At 47.0% G+C, this 24,058-nt stretch overlaps 1 protein-coding gene across 1 annotated transcript in view; it reads right to left on the bottom strand.

Annotated features, from left to right (window-relative positions):
* Window positions 1-24,058, bottom strand: part of SLC29A4 (solute carrier family 29 member 4) — a 106,739-nt gene that overhangs the window by 14,787 nt on the left and 67,894 nt on the right. Inside the window, exons 2-6 of the mRNA XM_053694279.1 lie at window positions 20,326-20,454; window positions 20,008-20,082; window positions 19,586-19,854; window positions 17,707-17,830; window positions 2,072-2,259 (exon numbers count right to left, since the gene is read on the bottom strand). Of these exons, the coding sequence (XP_053550254.1) occupies window positions 2,072-2,259; window positions 17,707-17,830; window positions 19,586-19,854; window positions 20,008-20,082; window positions 20,326-20,454 (785 nt within the window). The remainder of the gene's footprint in view (window positions 1-2,071; window positions 2,260-17,706; window positions 17,831-19,585; window positions 19,855-20,007; window positions 20,083-20,325; window positions 20,455-24,058) is intronic.

Here is a 24,058-nt window from a genome sequence, read left to right as displayed (position 1 = left end):
ACGTGTGCAAGTGTGGGAGACAACACACGTGTGCAAGTGTGGGAGACAACACACGTGTGCAAGTGTGGGAGACAACACACGTGTGCAAGTGTGGGAGACAACACACGTGTGCAAGTGTGGGAGACAACACACGTGTGCAAGTGTGGGAGACAATACGTGTCTGCACGTGTGTAAGTGTGGGAGACAACACACGTGTGCAAGTGTGGGAGACAACACACGTCTGCACGTGTGCAAGTGTGGGAGACAACACACGTGTGCAAGTGTGGGAGACAACACACGTGTGCAAGTGTGGGAGACAACACACGTGTGCAAGTGTGGGAGACAACACACGTGTGCAAGTGTGGGAGACAACACACGTGTGCAAGTGTGGGAGACAACACACGTGTGCAAGTGTGGGAGACAACACACGTGTGCAAGTGTGGGAGACAACACACGTGTGCAAGTGTGGGAGACAACACACGTGTGCAAGTGTGGGAGACAACACACGTGTGCAAGTGTGGGAGACAACACACGTGTGCAAGTGTGGGAGACAACACACGTGTGCAAGTGTGGGAGACAACACACGTGTGCAAGTGTGGGAGACAACACACGTGTGCAAGTGTGGGAGACAACACACGTGTGCAAGTGTGGGAGACAACACACGTGTGCAAGTGTGGGAGACAACACACGTGTGCAAGTGTGGGAGACAACACACGTGTGCAAGTGTGGGAGACAACACACGTGTGCAAGTGTGGGAGACAACACACGTGTGCAAGTGTGGGAGACAACACACGTGTGCAAGTGTGGGAGACAACACACGTGTGCAAGTGTGGGAGACAACACACGTGTGCAAGTGTGGGAGACAACACACGTGTGCAAGTGTGGGAGACAACACACGTGTGCAAGTGTGGGAGACAACACACGTGTGCAAGTGTGGGAGACAATACGTGTCTGCACGTGTGCAAGTGTGGGAGACAATACGTGTCTGCACGTGTGTAAGTGTGGGAGACAACACACGTGTGCAAGTGTGGGAGACAACACACGTGTGCAAGTGTGGGAGACAACACACGTGTGCAAGTGTGGGAGACAACACACGTGTGCAAGTGTGGGAGACAATACGTGTCTGCACGTGTGCAAGTGTGGGAGACAATACGTGTCTGCACGTGTGCAAGTGTGGGAGACAATACGTGTCTGCACGTGTGCAAGTGTGGGAGACAATACGTGTCTGCACGTGTGTAAGTGTGGGAGACAACACACGTGTGCAAGTGTGGGAGACAACACACATGTGCAAGTGTGGGAGACAACACACGTGTGCAAGTGTGGGAGACAACACACGTGTGCAAGTGTGGGAGACAATACGTGTCTGCACGTGTGCAAGTGTGGGAGACAATACGTGTCTGCACGTGTGCAAGTGTGGGAGACAACGCACGTGTGCAAGTGTGGGAGACAACGCACGTGTGCAAGTGTGGGAGACAACGCACCTGCACGTGTGCAAGTGTGGGAGACAACGCACGTGTGCAAGTGTGGGAGACAACGCACGTGTGCAAGTGTGGGAGACAACGCACGTGTGCAAGTGTGGGAGACAACGCACGTGTGCAAGTGTGGGAGACAACGCACGTGTGCAAGTGTGGGAGACAACGCACGTGTGCAAGTGTGGGAGACAACGCACGTGTGCAAGTGTGGGAGACAACGCACGTGTGCAAGTGTGGGAGACAACGCACGTGTGCAAGTGTGGGAGACAACGCACGTGTGCAAGTGTGGGAGACAACACACGTGTGCAAGTGTGGGAGACAACACACGTGTGCAAGTGTGGGAGACAACACACGTGTGCAAGTGTGGGAGACAACACACGTGTGCAAGTGTGGGAGACAACACACGTGTGCAAGTGTGGGAGACAACACACGTGTGCAAGTGTGGGAGACAACACACGTGTGCAAGTGTGGGAGACAACACACGTGTGCAAGTGTGGGAGACAACACACGTGTGCAAGTGTGGGAGACAACATGTGTCGGCACGTGTGTAACTGTAAGACGGGACTACGTCACCATCAGAGCTTCAGCTGTTCTAGAAGTGATGCAGATTATATCCTCACCTTCCCCACAAAGTCAGAAAGGTTGAAAATCGCCATAATGAGGATAGGAAGCCACTCGCCGAGGGTGCAGTTCCGGATCTCTGACTCCAGACCAGGAAAGAGGCACAGCGTAATGAAGTAGGTGACTGCGATAGAGAGCATGTACGCCCAGATAACTCGCAGCACCAAGTACCTCTGCAGCATCATGTCTGAAATACACAGAAACAGCACTGATAGGGGTCGTACTGATGTCCGTCTAATTCCTAAACTGAGCTAAGGGTAGAGTCTGGATCTTATGAGATTTATTTTATAGAAAAAAACGACTAAATATAAACATATCTAGTCCTGTGTCACCCAGGCCATAACCACAAACAGACAAAAGCATCAGGATCTGACAGAGGACGCGTTGGTGTTATTTTATGTGGGCTTTGTATAAAGGCTGTTAGAGACCTTTGTTAACGCCAATCAGACCTTGTACCAGGTATTTACAGATGCTGCTGGGTTCAAGAGGATTTGTCACATGTTTGTACAGAAGGTCCCAGTGTTCTTTTAAAGGAACCTACTCTAAAATGCTCCATCATCCCTATAAATGAACACCAATTAATTTTAAAACTTTTATTGCCTGAATGAATATGTAGCCAGTGAGCATTAGCAGGAAGTACCTATCAGTCAGTGAGCATTAGCAGGAAGTACCTATTAGCCAGTGAGCATTAGCAGGAAGTACCTATCAGCTAGTGAGCATTAGCAGGAAGTACCTATCAGTCAGTGAGCATTAGCAGGAAGTGCCTATCAGCTAGTGAGCATTAGCAGGAAGTGCCTATCAGCCAGTGAGCATTAGCAGGAAGTGCCTATCAGCCAGTGAGCATTAGCAGGAAGTACCCATCAGCCAGTGAGCATTAGCAGGAAGTGCCTATTAGTCAGTGAGCATTAGCAGGAAGTACCTATCAGCCAGTGAGCATTAGCAGGAAGTACCTATCAGCCAGTGAGCATTAGCAGGAAGTACCTATCAGCCAGTGAGCATTAGCAGGAAGTACCTATCAGCCAGTGAGCATTAGCAGGAAGTACCTATTAGCCAGTGAGCATTAGCAGGAAGTACCTATCAGCCAGTGAGCATTAGCAGGAAGTACCTATCAGCTAGTGAGCATTAGCAGGAAGTACCTATCAGCTAGTGAGCATTAGCAGGAAGTACCTATCAGCCAGTGAGCATTAGCAGGAAGTACCTATCAGCTAGTGAGCATTAGCAGGAAGTACCTATCAGCTAGTGAGCATTAGCAGGAAGTACCTATCAGCTAGTGAGCATTAGCAGGAAGTACCTATCAGCCAGTGAGCATTAGCAGGAAGTACCTATCAGCCAGTGAGCATTAGCAGGAAGTACCTATCAGCTAGTGAGCATTAGCAGGAAGTGCCTATCAGCCAGTGAGCATTAGCAGGAAGTACCTATCAGCCAGTGAACATTAGCAGGAAGTGCCTATCAGCCAGTGAGCATTACAGCTAGTGAGCATTAGCAGGAAGTACCTATCAGCCAGTGAGCATTAGCAGGAAGTGCCTATCAGCCAGTGAGCATTAGCAGGAAGTACCTATCAGCCAGTGAGCATTAGCAGGAAGTGCCTATTAGCCAGTGAGCATTAGCAGGAAGTACCTATCAGCTAGTGAGCATTAGCAGGAAGTACCTATCAGCCAGTGAGCATTAGCAGGAAGTACCTATCAGCCAGTGAGCATTAGCAGGAAGTACCTATCAGCCAGTGAGCATTAGCAGGAAGTACCTATCAGCCAGTGAAAATTAGCAGGAAGTGCCTATCAGCCAGTGAGCATTAGCAGGAAGTACCTATCAGCCAGTGAACATTAGCAGGAAGTGCCTATCAGCCAGTGAGCATTACAGCTAGTGAGCATTAGCAGGAAGTACCTATCAGCCAGTGAGCATTAGCAGGAAGTGCCTATCAGCCAGTGAGCATTAGCAGGAAGTGCCTATCAGCCAGTGAGCATTAGCAGGAAGTACCTATCAGCCAGTGAGCATTAGCAGGAAGTGCCTATTAGCCAGTGAGCATTAGCAGGAAGTACCTATCAGCTAGTGAGCATTAGCAGGAAGTACCTATCAGCCAGTGAGCATTAGCAGGAAGTACCTATCAGCCAGTGAGCATTAGCAGGAAGTGCCTATTAGCCAGTGAGCATTAGCAGGAAGTACCTATCAGCTAGTGAGCATTAGCAGGAAGTACCTATCAGCCAGTAAGCATTAGCAGGAAGTACCTATCAGCCAGTGAGCATTAGCAGGAAGTACCTATCAGCCAGTGAGCATTAGCAGGAAGTGCCTATTAGCCAGTGAGCATTAGCAGGAAGTGCCTATCAGCCAGTGAGCATTACAGCTAGTGAGCATTAGCAGGAAGTACCTATCAGCCAGTGAGCATTAGCAGGAAGTGCCTATCAGCCAGTGAGCATTAGCAGGAAGTGCCTATCAGCCAGTGAGCATTAGCAGGAAGTGCCTATTAGCCAGTGAGCATTAGCAGGAAGTACCTATCAGCTAGTGAGCATTAGCAGGAAGTACCTATCAGCCAGTGAGCATTAGCAGGAAGTACCTATCAGCCAGTGAGCATTAGCAGGAAGTACCTATCAGCCAGTGAGCATTAGCAGGAAGTACCTATCAGCCAGTGAACATTAGCAGGAAGTGCCTATCAGCCAGTGAGCATTAGCAGGAAGTACCTATCAGCCAGTGAACATTAGCAGGAAGTGCCTATCAGCCAGTGAGCATTACAGCTAGTGAGCATTAGCAGGAAGTACCTATCAGCCAGTGAGCATTAGCAGGAAGTGCCTATCAGCCAGTGAGCATTAGCAGGAAGTGCCTATCAGCCAGTGAGCATTAGCAGGAAGTACCTATCAGCCAGTGAGCATTAGCAGGAAGTGCCTATTAGCCAGTGAGCATTAGCAGGAAGTACCTATCAGCTAGTGAGCATTAGCAGGAAGTACCTATCAGCCAGTGAGCATTAGCAGGAAGTACCTATCAGCCAGTGAGCATTAGCAGGAAGTACCTATCAGCCAGTGAGCATTAGCAGGAAGTACCTATCAGCCAGTGAGCATTAGCAGGAAGTACCTATCAGCCAGTGAACATTAGCAGGAAGTGCCTATCAGCCAGTGAGCATTAGCAGGAAGTACCTATCAGCCAGTGAACATTAGCAGGAAGTGCCTATCAGCCAGTGAGCATTACAGCTAGTGAGCATTAGCAGGAAGTACCTATCAGCTAGTGAGTATTAGCAGGAAGTACCTATCAGCCAGTGAGCATTAGCAGGAAGTACCTATCAGCCAGTGAGCATTAGCAGGAAGTACCTATCAGCCAGTGAGAATTAGCAGGAGGTACCTATCAGCTAGTGAGCATTAGCAGGAAGTACCAGTAAGCCATTGAGCATTAGCAGGAAGTACCCATCAGCTAGTGAACATTAGCAGGAAGTGCCTATCAGCCAGTGAGCATTAGAAGGAAGAACCCATCAGCCAGTGAGCATTAGAAGGAAGAACCCATCAGCCAGTGAGCATTAGCAGGAAGTACCCATCAGCCAGTGAGCATTAGCAGGAAGTACCTATTAGCCAGTGAGCATTAGCAGGAAGTACCCATCAGCTAGTGAGCATTAGCAGGAAGTACCTATCAACTAGTGAGCATTAGCAGGAAGTACCTATCAGCCAGTGAGCATTAGCAGGAAGTACCTATTAGCCAGTGAGCATTAGCAGGAAGTACCCATCAGCCAGTGAGCATTAGCAGGAAGTACCTATCAGCCAGTGAGCATTAGCAGGAAGTGCCTATCAGCCAGTGAGCATTAGCAGGAAGTGCCTATCAGCCAGTGAGCATTAGCAGGAAGTACCTATCAGCTAGTGAGCATTAGCAGGAAGTACCTATCAGCCAGTGAGCATTAGCAGGAAGTACCCATCAGCCAGTGAGCATTAGCAGGAAGTACCTATTAGCCAGTGAGCATTAGCAGGAAGTACCTATCAGCTAGTGAGCATTAGCAGGAAGTACCTATCAGCTAGTGAGCATTAGCAGGACGTACCTATCAGCCAGTGAACATTAGCAGGAAGTACCTATCAGCCAGTGAGCATTAGCAGGAAGTACCTATCAGCCAGTGAGCATTAGCAGGAGGTACCTATCAGCTAGTGAGCATTAGAAGGAAGTACCTGTAAGCCATTGAGCATTAGCAGGAAGTACCTATCAGCCAGTGAGCATTAGCAGGAAGTACCTATCAGCCAGTGAGCATTAGCAGGAAGTACCTATCAGCCAGTGAGAATTAGCAGGAGGTACCTATCAGCTAGTGAGCATTAGCAGGAAGTACCAGTAAGCCATTGAGCATTAGCAGGAAGTACCCATCAGCTAGTGAACATTAGCAGGAAGTGCCTATCAGCCAGTGAGCATTAGAAGGAAGAACCCATCAGCCAGTGAGCATTAGAAGGAAGAACCCATCAGCCAGTGAGCATTAGCAGGAAGTACCCATCAGCCAGTGAGCATTAGCAGGAAGTACCTATTAGCCAGTGAGCATTAGCAGGAAGTACCCATCAGCTAGTGAGCATTAGCAGGAAGTACCTATCAACTAGTGAGCATTAGCAGGAAGTACCTATCAGCCAGTGAGCATTAGCAGGAAGTACCTATTAGCCAGTGAGCATTAGCAGGAAGTACCCATCAGCCAGTGAGCATTAGCAGGAAGTACCCATCAGCCAGTGAGCATTAGCAGGAAGTACCTATCAGCCAGTGAGCATTAGCAGGAAGTGCCTATCAGCCAGTGAGCATTAGCAGGAAGTACCTATCAGCTAGTGAGCATTAGCAGGAAGTACCTATCAGCCAGTGAGCATTAGCAGGAAGTACCCATCAGCCAGTGAGCATTAGCAGGAAGTACCTATTAGCCAGTGAGCATTAGCAGGAAGTACCTATTAGCCAGTGAGCATTAGCAGGAAGTACCCATCAGCTAGTGAGCATTAGCAGGAAGTGCCTATCAGCTAGTGAGCATTAGCAGGAAGTACCTATCAGCTAGTTAGCATTAGCAGGAAGTGCCTATCAGCCAGTGAGCATTAGCAGGAAGTACCCATCAGCCAGTGAGCATTAGCAGGAAGTACCCATCAGCCAGTGAGCATTAGCAGGAAGTACCCATCAGCCAGTGAGCATTAGCAGGAAGTACCTATTAGCCAGTGAGCATTAGCAGGAAGTACCTATCAGCTAGTGAGCATTAGCAGGAAGTGCCTATCAGCTAGTGAGCATTAGCAGGAAGTGCCTATCAGCCAGTGAGCATTAGCAGGAAGTGCCTATCAGCCAGTGAGCATTAGCAGGAAGTGCCTATCAGCCAGTGAGCATTAGCAGGAAGTGCCTATCAGCCAGTGAGCATTAGCAGGAAGTGCCTATCAGCCAGTGAGCATTAGCAGGAAGTGCCTATCAGCCAGTGAGCATTAGCAGGAAGTACCTATCAGCTAGTGAGCATTAGCAGGAAGTACCTATCAGCTAGTGAGCATTAGCAGGAAGTACCCATCAGCCAGTGAGCATTAGCAGGAAGTACCTATCAGCCAGTGAGCATTAGCAGGAAGTGCCTATCAGCCAGTGAGCATTAGCAGGAAGTGCCTATCAGCCAGTGAACATTAGCAGGAAGTACCTATCAGCCAGTGAACATTAGCAGGAAGTACCTATCAGCCAGTGAGCATTAGCAGGAAGTACCTATCAGCCAGTGAGCATTAACAGGAAATGCCTATCAGCCAGTGAGCAATAGCAGGAAGTACCTATCAGCCAGTAAGCATTATCAGGAAGTACCCATCAGCCAGTGTGCATTAGCAGGAAGTGCCTACCAGCCAGTGAGTATTAGCAGGAAGTACCTATCAGCCAGTGAGCATTAGCAGGAAGTGCCTATCAGCCAGTGAACATTAGCAGGAAGTGCCTATCAGCCAGTGAGCATTAGCAGGAAGTGCCTATCAGCCAGTGAGCATTACAGCTAGTGAGCATTAGCAGGAAGTACCTATCAGCCAGTGAGCATTAGCAGGAGGTACCTATCAGCTAGTGAGCATTAGCAGGAAGTACCTGTAAGCCATTGAACATTAGCAGGAAGTAACCATCAGCTAGTGAGCATTAGCAGGAAGTGCCTATCAGCCAGTGAGCATTAGAAGGAAGAACCCATCAGCCAGTGAGCATTAGCAGGAAGTACCCATCAGCCAGTGAGCATTAGCAGGAAGTACCCATCAGCCAGTGAGCATTAGCAGGAAGTACCCATCAGCCAGTGAGCATTAGCAGGAAGTACCTATTAGCCAGTGAGCATTAGCAGGAAGTACCTATCAGCTAGTGAGCATTAGCAGGAAGTGCCTATCAGCTAGTGAGCATTAGCAGGAAGTGCCTATCAGCTAGTGAGCATTAGCAGGAAGTGCCTATCAGCCAGTGAGCATTAGCAGGAAGTGCCTATCAGCCAGTGAGCATTAGCAGGAAGTGCCTATCAGCCAGTGAGCATTAGCAGGAAGTGCCTATCAGCCAGTGAGCATTAGCAGGAAGTACCTATCAGCTAGTGAGCATTAGCAGGAAGTACCTATCAGCTAGTGAGCATTAGCAGGAAGTACCCATCAGCCAGTGAGCATTAGCAGGAAGTACCTATCAGCCAGTGAGCATTAGCAGGAAGTGCCTATCAGCCAGTGAGCATTAGCAGGAAGTGCCTATCAGCCAGTGAACATTAGCAGGAAGTACCTATCAGCCAGTGAGCATTAGCAGGAAGTACCTATCAGCCAGTGAGCATTAACAGGAAATGCCCATCAGCCAGTGAGCAATAGCAGGAAGTACCTATCAGCCAGTAAGCATTATCAGGAAGTACCCATCAGCCAGTGTGCATTAGCAGGAAGTGCCTACCAGCCAGTGAGTATTAGCAGGAAGTACCTATCAGCCAGTGAGCATTAGCAGGAAGTGCCTATCAGCCAGTGAACATTAGCAGGAAGTGCCTATCAGCCAGTGAGCATTAGCAGGAAGTGCCTATCAGCCAGTGAGCATTACAGCTAGTGAGCATTAGCAGGAAGTACCTATCAGCCAGTGAGCATTAGCAGGAGGTACCTATCAGCTAGTGAGCATTAGCAGGAAGTACCTGTAAGCCATTGAACATTAGCAGGAAGTAACCATCAGCTAGTGAGCATTAGCAGGAAGTGCCTATCAGCCAGTGAGCATTAGAAGGAAGAACCCATCAGCCAGTGAGCATTAGAAGGAAGAACCCATCAGCCAGTGAGCATTAGCAGGAAGTACCTATCAGCTAGTGAGCATTAGCAGGAAGTACCTATCAGCCAGTGAACATTAGCAGGAAGTGCCTATCAGCCAGTGAACATTAGCAGGAAGTACCTATCAGCCAGTGAGCATTAGCAGGAAGTACCTATCAGCCAGTGAGCATTAGCAGGAAGTACCCATCAGCCAGTGAGCATTAGCAGGAAGTACCTATCAGCCAGTGAGCATTAGCAGGAAGTGCCTATCAGCCAGTGAGCATTAGCAGGAAGTGCCTATCAGCCAGTGAGCATTAGCAGGAAGTGCCTATCAGCCAGTGAGCATTAGCAGGAAGTGCCTATCAGCCAGTGAGCATTAGCAGGAAGTACCTATCAGCTAGTGAGCATTAGCAGGAAGTACCTATCAGCTAGTGAGCATTAGCAGGAAGTACCCATCAGCCAGTGAGCATTAGCAGGAAGTACCTATCAGCCAGTGAGCATTAGCAGGAAGTGCCTATCAGCCAGTGAGCATTAGCAGGAAGTGCCTATCAGCCAGTGAACATTAGCAGGAAGTACCTATCAGCCAGTGAGCATTAGCAGGAAGTACCTATCAGCCAGTGAGCATTAACAGGAAATGCCTATCAGCCAGTGAGCAATAGCAGGAAGTACCTATCAGCCAGTAAGCATTATCAGGAAGTACCCATCAGCCAGTGTGCATTAGCAGGAAGTGCCTACCAGCCAGTGAGTATTAGCAGGAAGTACCTATCAGCCAGTGAGCATTAGCAGGAAGTGCCTATCAGCCAGTGAACATTAGCAGGAAGTGCCTATCAGCCAGTGAGCATTAGCAGGAAGTGCCTATCAGCCAGTGAGCATTACAGCTAGTGAGCATTAGCAGGAAGTACCTATCAGCCAGTGAGCATTAGCAGGAGGTACCTATCAGCTAGTGAGCATTAGCAGGAAGTACCTGTAAGCCATTGAACATTAGCAGGAAGTAACCATCAGCTAGTGAGCATTAGCAGGAAGTGCCTATCAGCCAGTGAGCATTAGAAGGAAGAACCCATCAGCCAGTGAGCATTAGAAGGAAGAACCCATCAGCCAGTGAGCATTAGCAGGAAGTACCTATCAGCTAGTGAGCATTAGCAGGAAGTACCTATCAGCCAGTGAACATTAGCAGGAAGTGCCTATCAGCCAGTGAACATTAGCAGGAAGTACCTATCAGCCAGTGAGCATTAGCAGGAAGTACCTATCAGCCAGTGAGCATTAGCAGGAAGTACCTATCAGCCAGTGAGCATTAGCAGGAAGTGCCTATCAGCCAGTGAGCATTAGCACGAAGTGCCTATCAGCCAGTGAGCATTACAGCTAGTGAGCATTAGCAGATAGTACCTATCAGCTAGTGAGCATTAGCAGGAAGTACCTATCAGCCAGTGAGCATTAGCAGGAGGTACCTATCAGCTAGTGAGCATTAGCAGGAAGTACCTATCAGCCAGTGAGCATTAACAGGAAATGCCCATCAGCCAGTGAGCATTAGCAGGAAGTACCTATCAGCCAGTGAGCATTAGCAGGAAGTGCCTATCAGCCAGTGAGCATTAGCAGGAAGTGCCTATCAGCCAGTGAGCATTAGCAGGAAGTGCCTATCAGCCAGTGAGCATTAGCAGGAAGTGCCTATCAGCCAGTGAGCATTAGCAGGAAGTACCTATCAGCTAGTGAGCATTAGCAGGAAGTACCTATCAGCTAGTGAGCATTAGCAGGAAGTACCCATCAGCTAGTGAGCATTAGCAGGAAGTGCCTATCAGCCAGTGAGCATTAGAAGGAAGAACCCATCAGCCAGTGAGCATTAGAAGGAAGAACCCATCAGCCAGTGAGCATTAGAAGGAAGTACCCATCAGCCAGTGAGCATTAGCAGGAAGTACCTATCAGCCAGTGAGCATTAGCAGGAAGTACCTATCAGCCAGTGAGCATTAGCAGGAAGTACCTATCAGCCAGTGAGCATTAGCAGGAAGTACCTATCAGCCAGTGAACATTAGCAGGAAGTGCCTATCAGCCAGTGAGCATTAGCAGGAAGTACCTATCAGCCAGTGAACATTAGCAGGAAGTGCCTATCAGCCAGTGAGCATTACAGCTAGTGAGCATTAGCAGGAAGTACCTATCAGCCAGTGAGCATTAGCAGGAAGTGCCTATCAGCCAGTGAGCATTAGCAGGAAGTACCTATCAGCCAGTGAGCATTAGCAGGAAGTGCCTATTAGCCAGTGAGCATTAGCAGGAAGTACCTATCAGCTAGTGAGCATTAGCAGGAAGTACCTATCAGCCAGTGAGCATTAGCAGGAAGTACCTATCAGCCAGTGAGCATTAGCAGGAAGTACCTATCAGCCAGTGAACATTAGCAGGAAGTGCCTATCAGCCAGTGAGCATTACAGCTAGTGAGCATTAGCAGGAAGTACCTATCAGCCAGTGAGCATTAGCAGGAAGTGCCTATCAGCCAGTGAGCATTAGCAGGAAGTACCCATCAGCCAGTGAGCATTAGCAGGAAGTACCTATCAGCCAGTGAGCATTAGCAGGAAGTACCTATCAGCCAGTGAGCATTAGCAGGAAGTGCCTATCAGCCAGTGAACATTAGCAGGAAGTACCTATCAGCCAGTGAGCATTAGCAGGAAGTACCTATCAGCCAGTGAGCATTAACAGGAAATGCCTATCAGCCAGTGAGCAATAGCAGGAAGTACCTATCAGCCAGTAAGCATTATCAGGAAGTACCCATCAGCCAGTGAGCATTAGCAGGAAGTGCCTACCAGCCAGTGAGCATTAGCAGGAAGTACCTATCAGCCAGTGAGCATTAGCAGGAAGTGCCTATCAGCCAGTGAACATTAGCAGGAAGTGCCTATCAGCCAGTGAGCATTAGCAGGAAGTGCCTATCAGCCAGTGAGCATTACAGCTAGTGAGCATTAGCAGGAAGTACCTATCAGCCAGTGAGCATTAGCAGGAGGTACCTATCAGCTAGTGAGCATTAGCAGGAAGTACCTGTAAGCCATTGAACATTAGCAGGAAGTAACCATCAGCTAGTGAGCATTAGCAGGAAGTGCCTATCAGCCAGTGAGCATTAGAAGGAAGAACCCATCAGCCAGTGAGCATTAGAAGGAAGAACCCATCAGCCAGTGAGCATTAGCAGGAAGTACCTATCAGCTAGTGAGCATTAGCAGGAAGTACCTATCAGCCAGTGAACATTAGCAGGAAGTGCCTATCAGCCAGTGAACATTAGCAGGAAGTACCTATCAGCCAGTGAGCATTAGCAGGAAGTACCTATCAGCCAGTGAGCATTAGCAGGAAGTGCCTATCAGCCAGTGAGCATTAGCAGGAAGTACCTATCAGCCAGTGAACATTAGCAGGAAGTGCCTATCAGCCAGTGAGCATTAGCAGGAAGTGCCTATCAGCCAGTGAGCATTAGCACGAAGTGCCTATCAGCCAGTGAGCATTACAGCTAGTGAGCATTAGCAGATAGTACCTATCAGCTAGTGAGCATTAGCAGGAAGTACCTATCAGCCAGTGAGCATTAGCAGGAGGTACCTATCAGCTAGTGAGCATTAGCAGGAAGTACCTGTAAGCCATTGAGCATTAGCAGGAAGTACCCATCAGCTAGTGAGCATTAGCAGGAAGTGCCTATCAGCCAGTGAGCATTAGAAGGAAGAACCCATCAGCCAGTGAGCATTAGAAGGAAGAACCCATCAGCCAGTGAGCATTAGAAGGAAGTACCCATCAGCCAGTGAGCATTAGCAGGAAGTACCTATCAGCCAGTGAGCATTAGCAGGAAGTACCTATCAGCCAGTGAGCATTAGCAGGAAGTACCTATCAGCCAGTGAGCATTAGCAGGAAGTACCTATCAGCCAGTGAGCATTAGCAGGAAGTACCTATCAGCCAGTGAACATTAGCAGGAAGTGCCTATCAGCCAGTGAGCATTAGCAGGAAGTACCTATCAGCCAGTGAACATTAGCAGGAAGTGCCTATCAGCCAGTGAGCATTACAGCTAGTGAGCATTAGCAGGAAGTACCTATCAGCCAGTGAGCATTAGCAGGAAGTGCCTATCAGCCAGTGAGCATTAGCAGGAAGTACCTATCAGCCAGTGAGCATTAGCAGGAAGTGCCTATTAGCCAGTGAGCATTAGCAGGAAGTACCTATCAGCTAGTGAGCATTAGCAGGAAGTACCTATCAGCCAGTGAGCATTAGCAGGAAGTACCTATCAGCCAGTGAGCATTAGCAGGAAGTACCTATCAGCCAGTGAACATTATCAGGAAGTGCCTATCAGCTAGTGAGCATTAGCAGGAAGTACCTATCAGCCAGTGAGCATTAGCAGGAAGTACCTATCAGCCAGTGAGCATTAGCAGGAAGTACCTATCAGCCAGTGAGCATTAGCAGGAAGTACCTATCAGCCAGTGAACATTAGCAGGAAGTGCCTATCAGCCAGTGAGCATTACAGCTAGTGAGCATTAGCAGGAAGTACCCATCAGCCAGTGAGCATTAGCAGGAAGTACCTATCAGCCAGTGAGCATTAGCAGGAAGTACCTATCAGCCAGTGAGCATTAGCAGGAAGTGCCTATTAGCCAGTGAGCATTAGCAGGAAGTACCTATCAGCTAGTGAGCATTAGCAGGAAGTACCTATCAGCCAGTGAGCATTAGCAGGAAGTACCTATCAGCCAGTGAGCATTAGCAGGAAGTACCTATCAGCCAGTGAACATTAGCAGGAAGTGCCTATCAGCCAGTGAGCATTACAGCTAGTGAGCATTAGCAGGAAGTACCTATCAGCCAGTGAGCATTAGCAGGAAGTGCCTATCAGCCAGTGAGCATTAGCAGGAAGTACCCATCAGCCAGTGAGCATTAGCAGGAAGTACCTATCAGCCAGTGAGCATTAGCAGGAAGTACCTATCAGCCAGTGAGCATTAGCAGGAAGTGCCTATCAGCCAGTGAACATTAGCAGGAAGTACCTATCAGCCAGTGAGCATTAGCAGGAAGTACCTATCAGCCAGTGAGCATTAACAGGAAATGCCTATCAGCCAGTGAGCAATAGCAGGAAGTACCTATCAGCCAGTAAGCATTATCAGGAAGTACCCATCAGCCAGTGAGCATTAGCAGGAAGTGCCTACCAGCCAGTGAGCATTAGCAGGAAGTACCTATCAGCCAGTGAGCATTAGCAGGAAGTGCCTATCAGCCAGTGAACATTAGCAGGAAGTGCCTATCAGCCAGTGAGCATTAGCAGGAAGTGCCTATCAGCCAGTGAGCATTACAGCTAGTGAGCATTAGCAGGAAGTACCTATCAGCCAGTGAGCATTAGCAGGAGGTACCTATCAGCTAGTGAGCATTAGCAGGAAGTACCTGTAAGCCATTGAACATTAGCAGGAAGTAACCATCAGCTAGTGAGCATTAGCAGGAAGTGCCTATCAGCCAGTGAGCATTAGAAGGAAGAACCCATCAGCCAGTGAGCATTAGAAGGAAGAACCCATCAGCCAGTGAGCATTAGCAGGAAGTACCTATCAGCTAGTGAGCATTAGCAGGAAGTACCTATCAGCCAGTGAACATTAGCAGGAAGTGCCTATCAGCCAGTGAACATTAGCAGGAAGTACCTATCAGCCAGTGAGCATTAGCAGGAAGTACCTATCAGCCAGTGAGCATTAGCAGGAAGTGCCTATCAGCCAGTGAGCATTAGCAGGAAGTACCTATCAGCCAGTGAACATTAGCAGGAAGTGCCTATCAGCCAGTGAGCATTAGCAGGAAGTGCCTATCAGCCAGTGAGCATTAGCACGAAGTGCCTATCAGCCAGTGAGCATTACAGCTAGTGAGCATTAGCAGATAGTACCTATCAGCTAGTGAGCATTAGCAGGAAGTACCTATCAGCCAGTGAGCATTAGCAGGAGGTACCTATCAGCTAGTGAGCATTAGCAGGAAGTACCTGTAAGCCATTGAGCATTAGCAGGAAGTACCCATCAGCTAGTGAGCATTAGCAGGAAGTGCCTATCAGCCAGTGAGCATTAGAAGGAAGAACCCATCAGCCAGTGAGCATTAGAAGGAAGAACCCATCAGCCAGTGAGCATTAGAAGGAAGTACCCATCAGCCAGTGAGCATTAGCAGGAAGTACCTATCAGCCAGTGAGCATTAGCAGGAAGTACCTATCAGCCAGTGAGCATTAGCAGGAAGTACCTATCAGCCAGTGAGCATTAGCAGGAAGTACCTATCAGCCAGTGAGCATTAGCAGGAAGTACCTATCAGCCAGTGAACATTAGCAGGAAGTGCCTATCAGCCAGTGAGCATTAGCAGGAAGTACCTATCAGCCAGTGAACATTAGCAGGAAGTGCCTATCAGCCAGTGAGCATTACAGCTAGTGAGCATTAGCAGGAAGTACCTATCAGCCAGTGAGCATTAGCAGGAAGTGCCTATCAGCCAGTGAGCATTAGCAGGAAGTACCTATCAGCCAGTGAGCATTAGCAGGAAGTGCCTATTAGCCAGTGAGCATTAGCAGGAAGTACCTATCAGCTAGTGAGCATTAGCAGGAAGTACCTATCAGCCAGTGAGCATTAGCAGGAAGTACCTATCAGCCAGTGAGCATTAGCAGGAAGTACCTATCAGCCAGTGAACATTATCAGGAAGTGCCTATCAGCTAGTGAGCATTAGCAGGAAGTACCTATCAGCCAGTGAGCATTAGCAGGAAGTACCTATCAGCCAGTGAGCATTAGCAGGAAGTACCTATCAGCCAGTGAGCATTAGCAGGAAGTACCTATCAGCCAGTGAACATTAGCAGGAAGTGCCTATCAGCCAGTGAGCATTACAGCTAGTGAGCATTAGCAGGAAGTACCCATCAGCCAGTGAGCATTAGCAGGAAGTACCTATCAGCCAGTGAGCATTAGTAGGAAGTACTTATCAGCCAGTGAGCATTAGCAGGAAGTACCTATGAGCCAGTGAGCATAAGTAGGACGTGCCTATCAGCCAGTGAGCATTAGCAGGAAGTGTCTATCAGCCAGTGAGCATTAGCAGGAAGTACCCATCAGCTAGTGAGCATTAGCAGGAAGTGCCTATCAGCCAGTGAGCATTAGAAGGAAGTACCCATCAGCCAGTGAGCATTAGCAGGAAGTACCCATCAGCCAGTGAGCATTAGCAGGAAGTGCCTATTTGTCAGTGAGCATTAGCAGGAAGTGCCTATCAGCCAGTGAGCATTAGCAGGAAGTGTCTATCAGCCAGTGAGCATTAGTAGGAAGTACCTATCAGCCAGTGAGCATTAGCAGGAAGTGCCTATTTGTCAGTGAGCATTAGCAGGAAGTACCTATCAGCTAGTGAGCATTAGCAGGAAGTACCTATCAGCCAGTGAGCATTAGTAGGAAGTACCTATCAGCCAGTGAGCATTAGTAGGAAGTACCTATCAGACAGTGAGCATTAGTAGGAAGTGCCTATCAGCCAGTGAGCATTAGCAGGACGTGCCTATCAGCTATTGAGAATTAGCAGGAAGTGCCTATCAGCCAGTGAGCATTAGTAGGACTTGCCTATCAGCTAGGGAGCATTAGCAGGAATTAACTATGAGCTAGTGAGCATTAGCAGGAAGTACTTATCAGCCAGTGAGCATTAGCAGGAAGTACTTATCAGCTAGTGAGCATTAGCAAGAATTAACTATCAGCCAGTGAGCATTAGCAGGAAGTACCTATTAGCTAGTGAGCATTAGCAGGAATTAACTATCAGCCAGTGAGCATTAGCAGGAAGTACCTATGAGCCAATGAGTATTAGTAGGAAGTACTTATCAGTCAGTGAGCATTAGTAGGAAGTACCTATTAGTCAGTGAGTATTAGTAGGAAGTACCTAAAGTACACAAATAATACTGCTGTATCAGTTTCAGACACTTACAGAAAGAGAAGTGCACTCTCAGGAACAAACAACCAGCTCAATAACTTGTTAGCTTGTTTTTTGGCGATTTACCATCTGGGAGCAGCCTCTTTTAGCCCGGTTGTGCTTTTCACAGAGGAGAACTTTTCTGAAGTTTATCAAACTGATCCCACCTAACAAGGTGAGTCCAGCCCCAAAATACCAGGCTATCCCTCTCTGCACCTCACTGACGAGGCCCAATGATGGGTAAAACAATGGTCTGGGGTTGCCATGTTCCTTGTTCAGAGGAGAATTGCCTGGTATATAGGGGCTGGACTGACCTTACTCGGCGGGATCAGACTGATTTACCTCAGGAAAGTTCTTCTGTGAAAAGCACAACAGGGCAAAAAGAGGCTTCTGCTGGGCGGTAACTTGCACACACATAGCTTAGTCTGTTAGTAGCCGTTGGGTTCCACATATACAAATAATTTACAAGTCGCATGTGATTCATCCAAATGTATTTTGTGGTCCTATTGCTGTACCCCCAGATGACCTGGCAGCTTGGCCTGCGAGCACGTGTGGGTATCGGTGCAGGAGCAGGACGTACTCTACACATAAACAACCACTAGACAATGAAACCCAGGCTCCAGCTCACTCACCTCTAAAACTTGGCCAGCTCCTCTTCACTTTTGCTACAGGTACATCAAACCTTACATAGGCGCCACCACCGGCAACGTCTGACTGCAGCTCCTGGCTATTTGGGGGGGAGGTACCTCCGTTATCCTTTAAGGGAAATAAAGCACAAAACTGCCCATGATCTAACTGCTGACAGTCCTATGGTGCAGAAGGTTACGTTACAGAGTCATTAAAGTGAATGTAAATTCCTTGTGTGTATATTAGTCAAACAATTATTACTAAATCTTATATTATATTACTATTTTTTGTCCGTTTTACAGACCAGCACCTCCTATCCGCAACTTGCTTATTTTATTCACTGTTACGTATAGAGCGGTCCCACCCGCTGTTTACGTAGAGGCAAAGCGCGCTCCCGTCTATGACAACAACCGCGCATGCGTTCCACGGCGATGCAGTTGAATAGCAACATAGTATTCAATGAATGAATACATTCCGCAAGTTCAGCAGCTTACATCGTACCTCCGTATTTTTTAAACTACTATTACGATATCTACTTGTAACTATAATCTTCAATTTGGACATTAATTATTATGTTCCACAAATGTTATAACTCTCTCTCTCTCTATATATAAATTCCACTTTAAAGAAAAGATTTAAACAAAGTGCACAATGTAGAACATACATATTATTTTCAAAAAGAAATTTACTTATAAATAATAGTCAGTATATCTGCAATATTTATTTATTTAAAAAAAAACAATGATCAGATCGATGCTTTGAATAATAAACTAATTGAAGATTTTGGATAGTACAATATAATATGTACATACATAAACTGCACTAATAGATGTTTTCACCGAAAATAAAGCTTTCAATTCTATTGATTACATTATTGTTATATCAAATTATGTTACAAAACAAAAACAAACATTTGATCGTTTATACAATCATTTCATTATCAATATTGCCAATTATCATATTTGTTATTGTATATCATGCCCTATAATGTAATCTGTTATTATATTTGTTTTTAAATCAGACCCGGTACGATCGCTACTTACCTTGCGCTAAGAAAATTGTTGAATAAATGACCTAACAATTTTCAACAGCGCATGTGCAAAGCATGAATGCGTGTCCGAGATCAGTGAAAGAATAGCGTTATAACCCATGTGCATTATGGACGAGTGACGTAGAGAAAAGGGGTTTGCCCCCCCCCCCCAGGGGGATTCAATGATTCGTTGACAATATTTAGCCTACAATGTTAATCAAAAATCAAAGATGGCGGGCGGAGGAATAATAGTTCGATCGCAGGGATAGAAATGTAAAATACAAGGTAATTAAAAATGTATTAAAAGAATCATGAATTAAAGTACACCTATTTTCACATAAATTTTAGTGCTGTATTTACCAGACCGACTGACTTTACATTCACTTTAAATACAGTACAATTGCAATGCATAATGAACAAGTGCACAATCAAAAGACAATGCAATAACAGAGTTTTCATTCATCTCCTTGTTCTCTGTATTTTGCGACAGCTGTTGGCCAATCACAGACTTATAGACATAAATCAGCTGTGGACCTCACTATCTTGAAAGAAATTAATTTATCAGGCAAGCAGAAATTTAGTTTTCTTTCATCAATATCAAAGTCCTGAAATTAGTGCGCTAACTTTTTACTTTCAACTTGTGATATGTGCGCTAATCTGCTCACCTTGGCACAAGCGGAAAAAATCTGATAGTGCACCACTTGTAATCTAGCCCAAAGTGCGTTATTTGACAAATCCAGAGAGTGTGCCTAGTTGTTTGACATATATATAAAATCTAATGTAAGCACTAGCTTTTTATGGATGAAAAGACTTGGGCTCATTATGTGGGGATAATGGTTCATCAGCAGACTTACAAGTCTCACGTCTTCCGCCAGCGTATTGTGATGCACTCGGTAGCCAAAGCTCTGCTCTGCTTGTCCTTCTTTGACATGTGTAGCCCTCCCTTGTGTCCGAGCCGTGTAATATTCAACAAACCGGGTCCGCTTGACCAGCAGGTGAAGGACAAAGCACATGAGCTCCAGGGAGATTGATATAAAGAAGAAGATGATGGTGCTTTCTTTCTCTGATGGCAGCAGCAGTTTGGTGAAAATCCGGCTCAGTGAGATGACCACCCCGGCAGTGCCTGCAGGGAGACAGGTGTGAGTGCCGGACCACTGGCCACGTGTGGTTTAAAGGGGACATTACACAGGCAGGTGGGGACAAAATGTAATGTGATTGTCTGGGCAGAACTGGAACTGACATTTAAATAAATAGGCGTTGGACTAATAACACTCACTTTCTCCGGTCATCACTCCCTGTGTGTATCGCTTGGGTAACATTCCTGTGTAGCCGTAGAAACTGGACTGCTGCACTAAATGGTACAAAGGAAATAAAGTATGTGCCCCAATATCACAAGGATCAGTGTATACAGGGCAGGAGGGTGTCACTGCATAGCATAACAATTTATAGCAGTAGAAGTGCTACTAATATCAACAGAAGTGCAGGAAATTACAGTAAATGTGACCCCCATATTACACCAGTAGCGTCCTATCCTCTGTAATGTATAGTTATAGATTTATGGTCGGTCTGTACATTCAGTAGGTAAGTCCCATACCTGTGCATCCGAACGCCACCACTCCCACGGCCACCAGATTAATAGCGTACGACTGGTGAAAGGTGAAGAGTTCCAACCAAACGTCACAGATGCCAACAAAGAGCAGCGGCCCCAGAGCCAGTAGGTAACCTGTGGGATCACACAGCAACAATCACTGGCAGTGCCTGTATCTCAGCCGTGAGGTTATGAGCAGGAGAAGCATTTAATAATATCCGTTGTGTTAAATAACCATCAGTGTGATTGTGTTTTTACAAATAGTGGTACCTGCCTATGGTGCCCACAGGGATGTCACGGTGTGGGGGGGGGGGGTATATATATATATATATATATACACACACACATACACATATGCACATACACACACATACACATACATGTACACACACATATACACATGCACACACACACACATGTACACACATATACACATGCACATACACACATGCACATACACACATGTACACACATATACACATGCACACACACACATGTACACACACGTATACACATGCACATACACACATGTACACACACGCACATACACACATGTACACACGTATACACACACGCACATACACACATGTACACACACATATACACATGTAAACACACATATACACATGCACATACACACATGTACACACACATGCACATACACACACATATACACATGCACATACACACATGTACACACACGTATACACATGCACATACACACGTATACACACACGCACATACACACATGTACACACACATATGCACATACACACATGTACACACACATATACACATGCACATACACACATGTAAACACACATGTACACACACGTATACACATGTACACACACATATACACATGCACATACACACATATGTACACACACACATACACACATGTACACACACACATACACACATGCACATACACACATGTAAACACACATATACACATGCACACATGTACACACACATATACACATGTACACACACATATACACATGTACACACACGTATACACATGCACATACACACGTATACACACACGCACATACACACATGTACACACACATATGCAAATACACACATGTACACACACATATACACATGCACACATGTACACACACACATACACACATGTACACACACATATACACATGCACATACACACATGTAAACACACATATACACATGCACATACACACATGTACACACATATACACATGCACATACACACATGTACACACACATACACACACATACACACACATGTACACACACATATGCACATACACACATGTACACACACATATACACATACACACACACACATGTACACACATATACACATGCACATACACACACATATACACATGTACACACACATACACACATGCACATACACACACATATACACATACACATATACACATGCAGATACACACGTATACACACACGCACATACACACATGTACACACATATGCATGTACACACACATACACATGCACATACACAAATATGCACATACACATATATACACACGCACATACATGCACACACACGTATACACACACACATATATACACACGCACATACATGCACACACACGTATACACACACACATATATACACACGCACATACATGCACACACACACATGTACACACAAATATACACATGCACATACACACATATACACATGCACACATGTACACACACACATATGCACATACACACGTGTACACACACATGCACATACACATATCTACACACACACACGCACATAAACACATACACATGCACATATATGTACACACACATGCACATATATACACACGCACATACATGTACACACACATACACATGCACATAAACACATACACACATACACATGTACATACATGTACACACACATATATACATGTGCACATATACACATGCACATACATGCATGTGTGAGAGCGTGAGTATCTGTGAGTGTGAAACAGTAATGATGTGTAGTGCACTGTCTTATAGAGGGAATAACTGGTTAACCTGATGATGATGTTAACAAGTAGTAAAAAGTATTCCTGTTTTTCATGGCAACGTAACACAATGTATATAAAAGTTCCTGCGTCTGTACTTAACTGATCTACACCAATTAATGCTTAATTAACTAATCAGGCAATTAAAAATAGAAAAAAAAATTCAGACTATTTTTTACAAGGGTATCTGGAGGTAATATTGAGGAATAATGGTTTCAATTGAGATTGAAAAAGCTACTGGACAATAATGGGCTAAGGATTCTGGGTGTGGACCCCATGGTATGGAGGGGTGGTCAGTGGAAGGTTAGGGTCATGGTATGAAGGGGTGGTCAGTAGGAGGTTAGGGTCATGGTATGAAGGGGTGGTCAGTGGGAGGTTAGGGTCATGGTATGAAGGGGTGGTCAGTGGAAGGTTAGGGTCATGGTATAAAGGGGTGGTCAGTGGGAGGTTAGGGTCATGTTATGAAGGGGTGGTCAGTGGGAAGTTAGGGTCATGGTATGGAGGGGTGGTCAGTGGGAGGTTAGGGTCATGGTATGAAGGGGTGGTCACTGGGAGGTTAGGGTCATGTTATGAAGGGGTGGTCAGTGGGAGGTTAGGGTCATGGTATGGAGGGGTGGTCAGTGGGAGGTTAGGGTCATGGTATGAAGGGGTGGTCACTGGGAGGTTAGGGTCATGGCATGAAGGGGTGATCAGTGGAAGGTGAGGGTTATGATATGGAGGGGTGGTCAGTGGGAGGTTAGGGTCAAAGTGGGAGCAGGAGGTTAGTGGGAGGTAAGGGTCAAGGTGGGAGCGGGAGATCAGTGGTAGGTTAGGGTCATGGTGGGAAGAGGTGGTCAGTGGGAGGTTAGGGTCATGGTAGGAGGAGGTCAGTGGGAGGTTAGGGTCATGGTAGGGAGGGGTGGTCAGTGGAAGGTTAGGGTCAAGGTGGGAGGAGGTGGTCAGTGGGAGATTAGGGTCATGGTGGGAGGAGGTCAGTGGTAGGTTAGGGTCATGGTGGGAGGAAGTAATCAGTGGGAGGTTAGGGTCATGGTGGGAGGAAGTAATCAGTGGGAGGTTAGGGTCATGGTGGGAGGAGGTGGTCAGTGGGAGGTTAGGGTCATGGTCAGTGGGAGGTTAGGGTCATGGTCAGTGGGAGGAGGAGGTCAGTGGGAGGTTAGGGTCATGGTGGGAGTGGTCAGTGGGAGCTTAGGGTCATGGTTGGAGGAGGAGGTCAGTGGGAGGTTAGGGTCATGGTATGGAGGGGTGGTCAGTGGAAGGTTAGGGTCAAGGTGGGAGGAGGTGGTCAGTGGGAGATTAGGGTCATGGTGGGAGGTGGTCAGTGGTAGGTTAGGGTCATGGTGGGAGGAAGTAATCAGTGGGAGGTTAGGGTCATGGTGGGAGGAAGTAATCAGTGGGAGCTTAGGGTCATGGTGGGAGGAGGTGGTCAGTGGGAGGTTAGGGTCATGGTCAGTGGGAGGTTAGGGTCATGGTGGGAGGTGGTCAGTGGGAGCTTAGGGTCATGGTTGGAGGAGGTCAGTGGTAGGTTAGGGTTATGGTGGGAGGGGGTGGTCAGTGGTAGGTTAGGGTTATGGTGGGAGGGTGTGGTCAGTGGTAGGTTAGGGTTATGGTGGGAGGGGGTGGTCAGTGGTAGGTTAGGGTTATGGTGGGAGGGGGTGGTCAGTGGTAGGTTAGGGTTATGGTGGGCGGGGATCTTAGAGCAACTAGCGCAAAAC

Source organism: Bombina bombina, chromosome 11 (assembly GCF_027579735.1).
Source record: "Bombina bombina isolate aBomBom1 chromosome 11, aBomBom1.pri, whole genome shotgun sequence".
In the NCBI taxonomy this organism is placed as follows: Eukaryota; Metazoa; Chordata; class Amphibia; order Anura; family Bombinatoridae; genus Bombina; species Bombina bombina.
The sequence above is the reverse complement of the archived record's forward strand: the minus strand, read 5'-3'. Positions and strand labels throughout refer to the sequence as shown.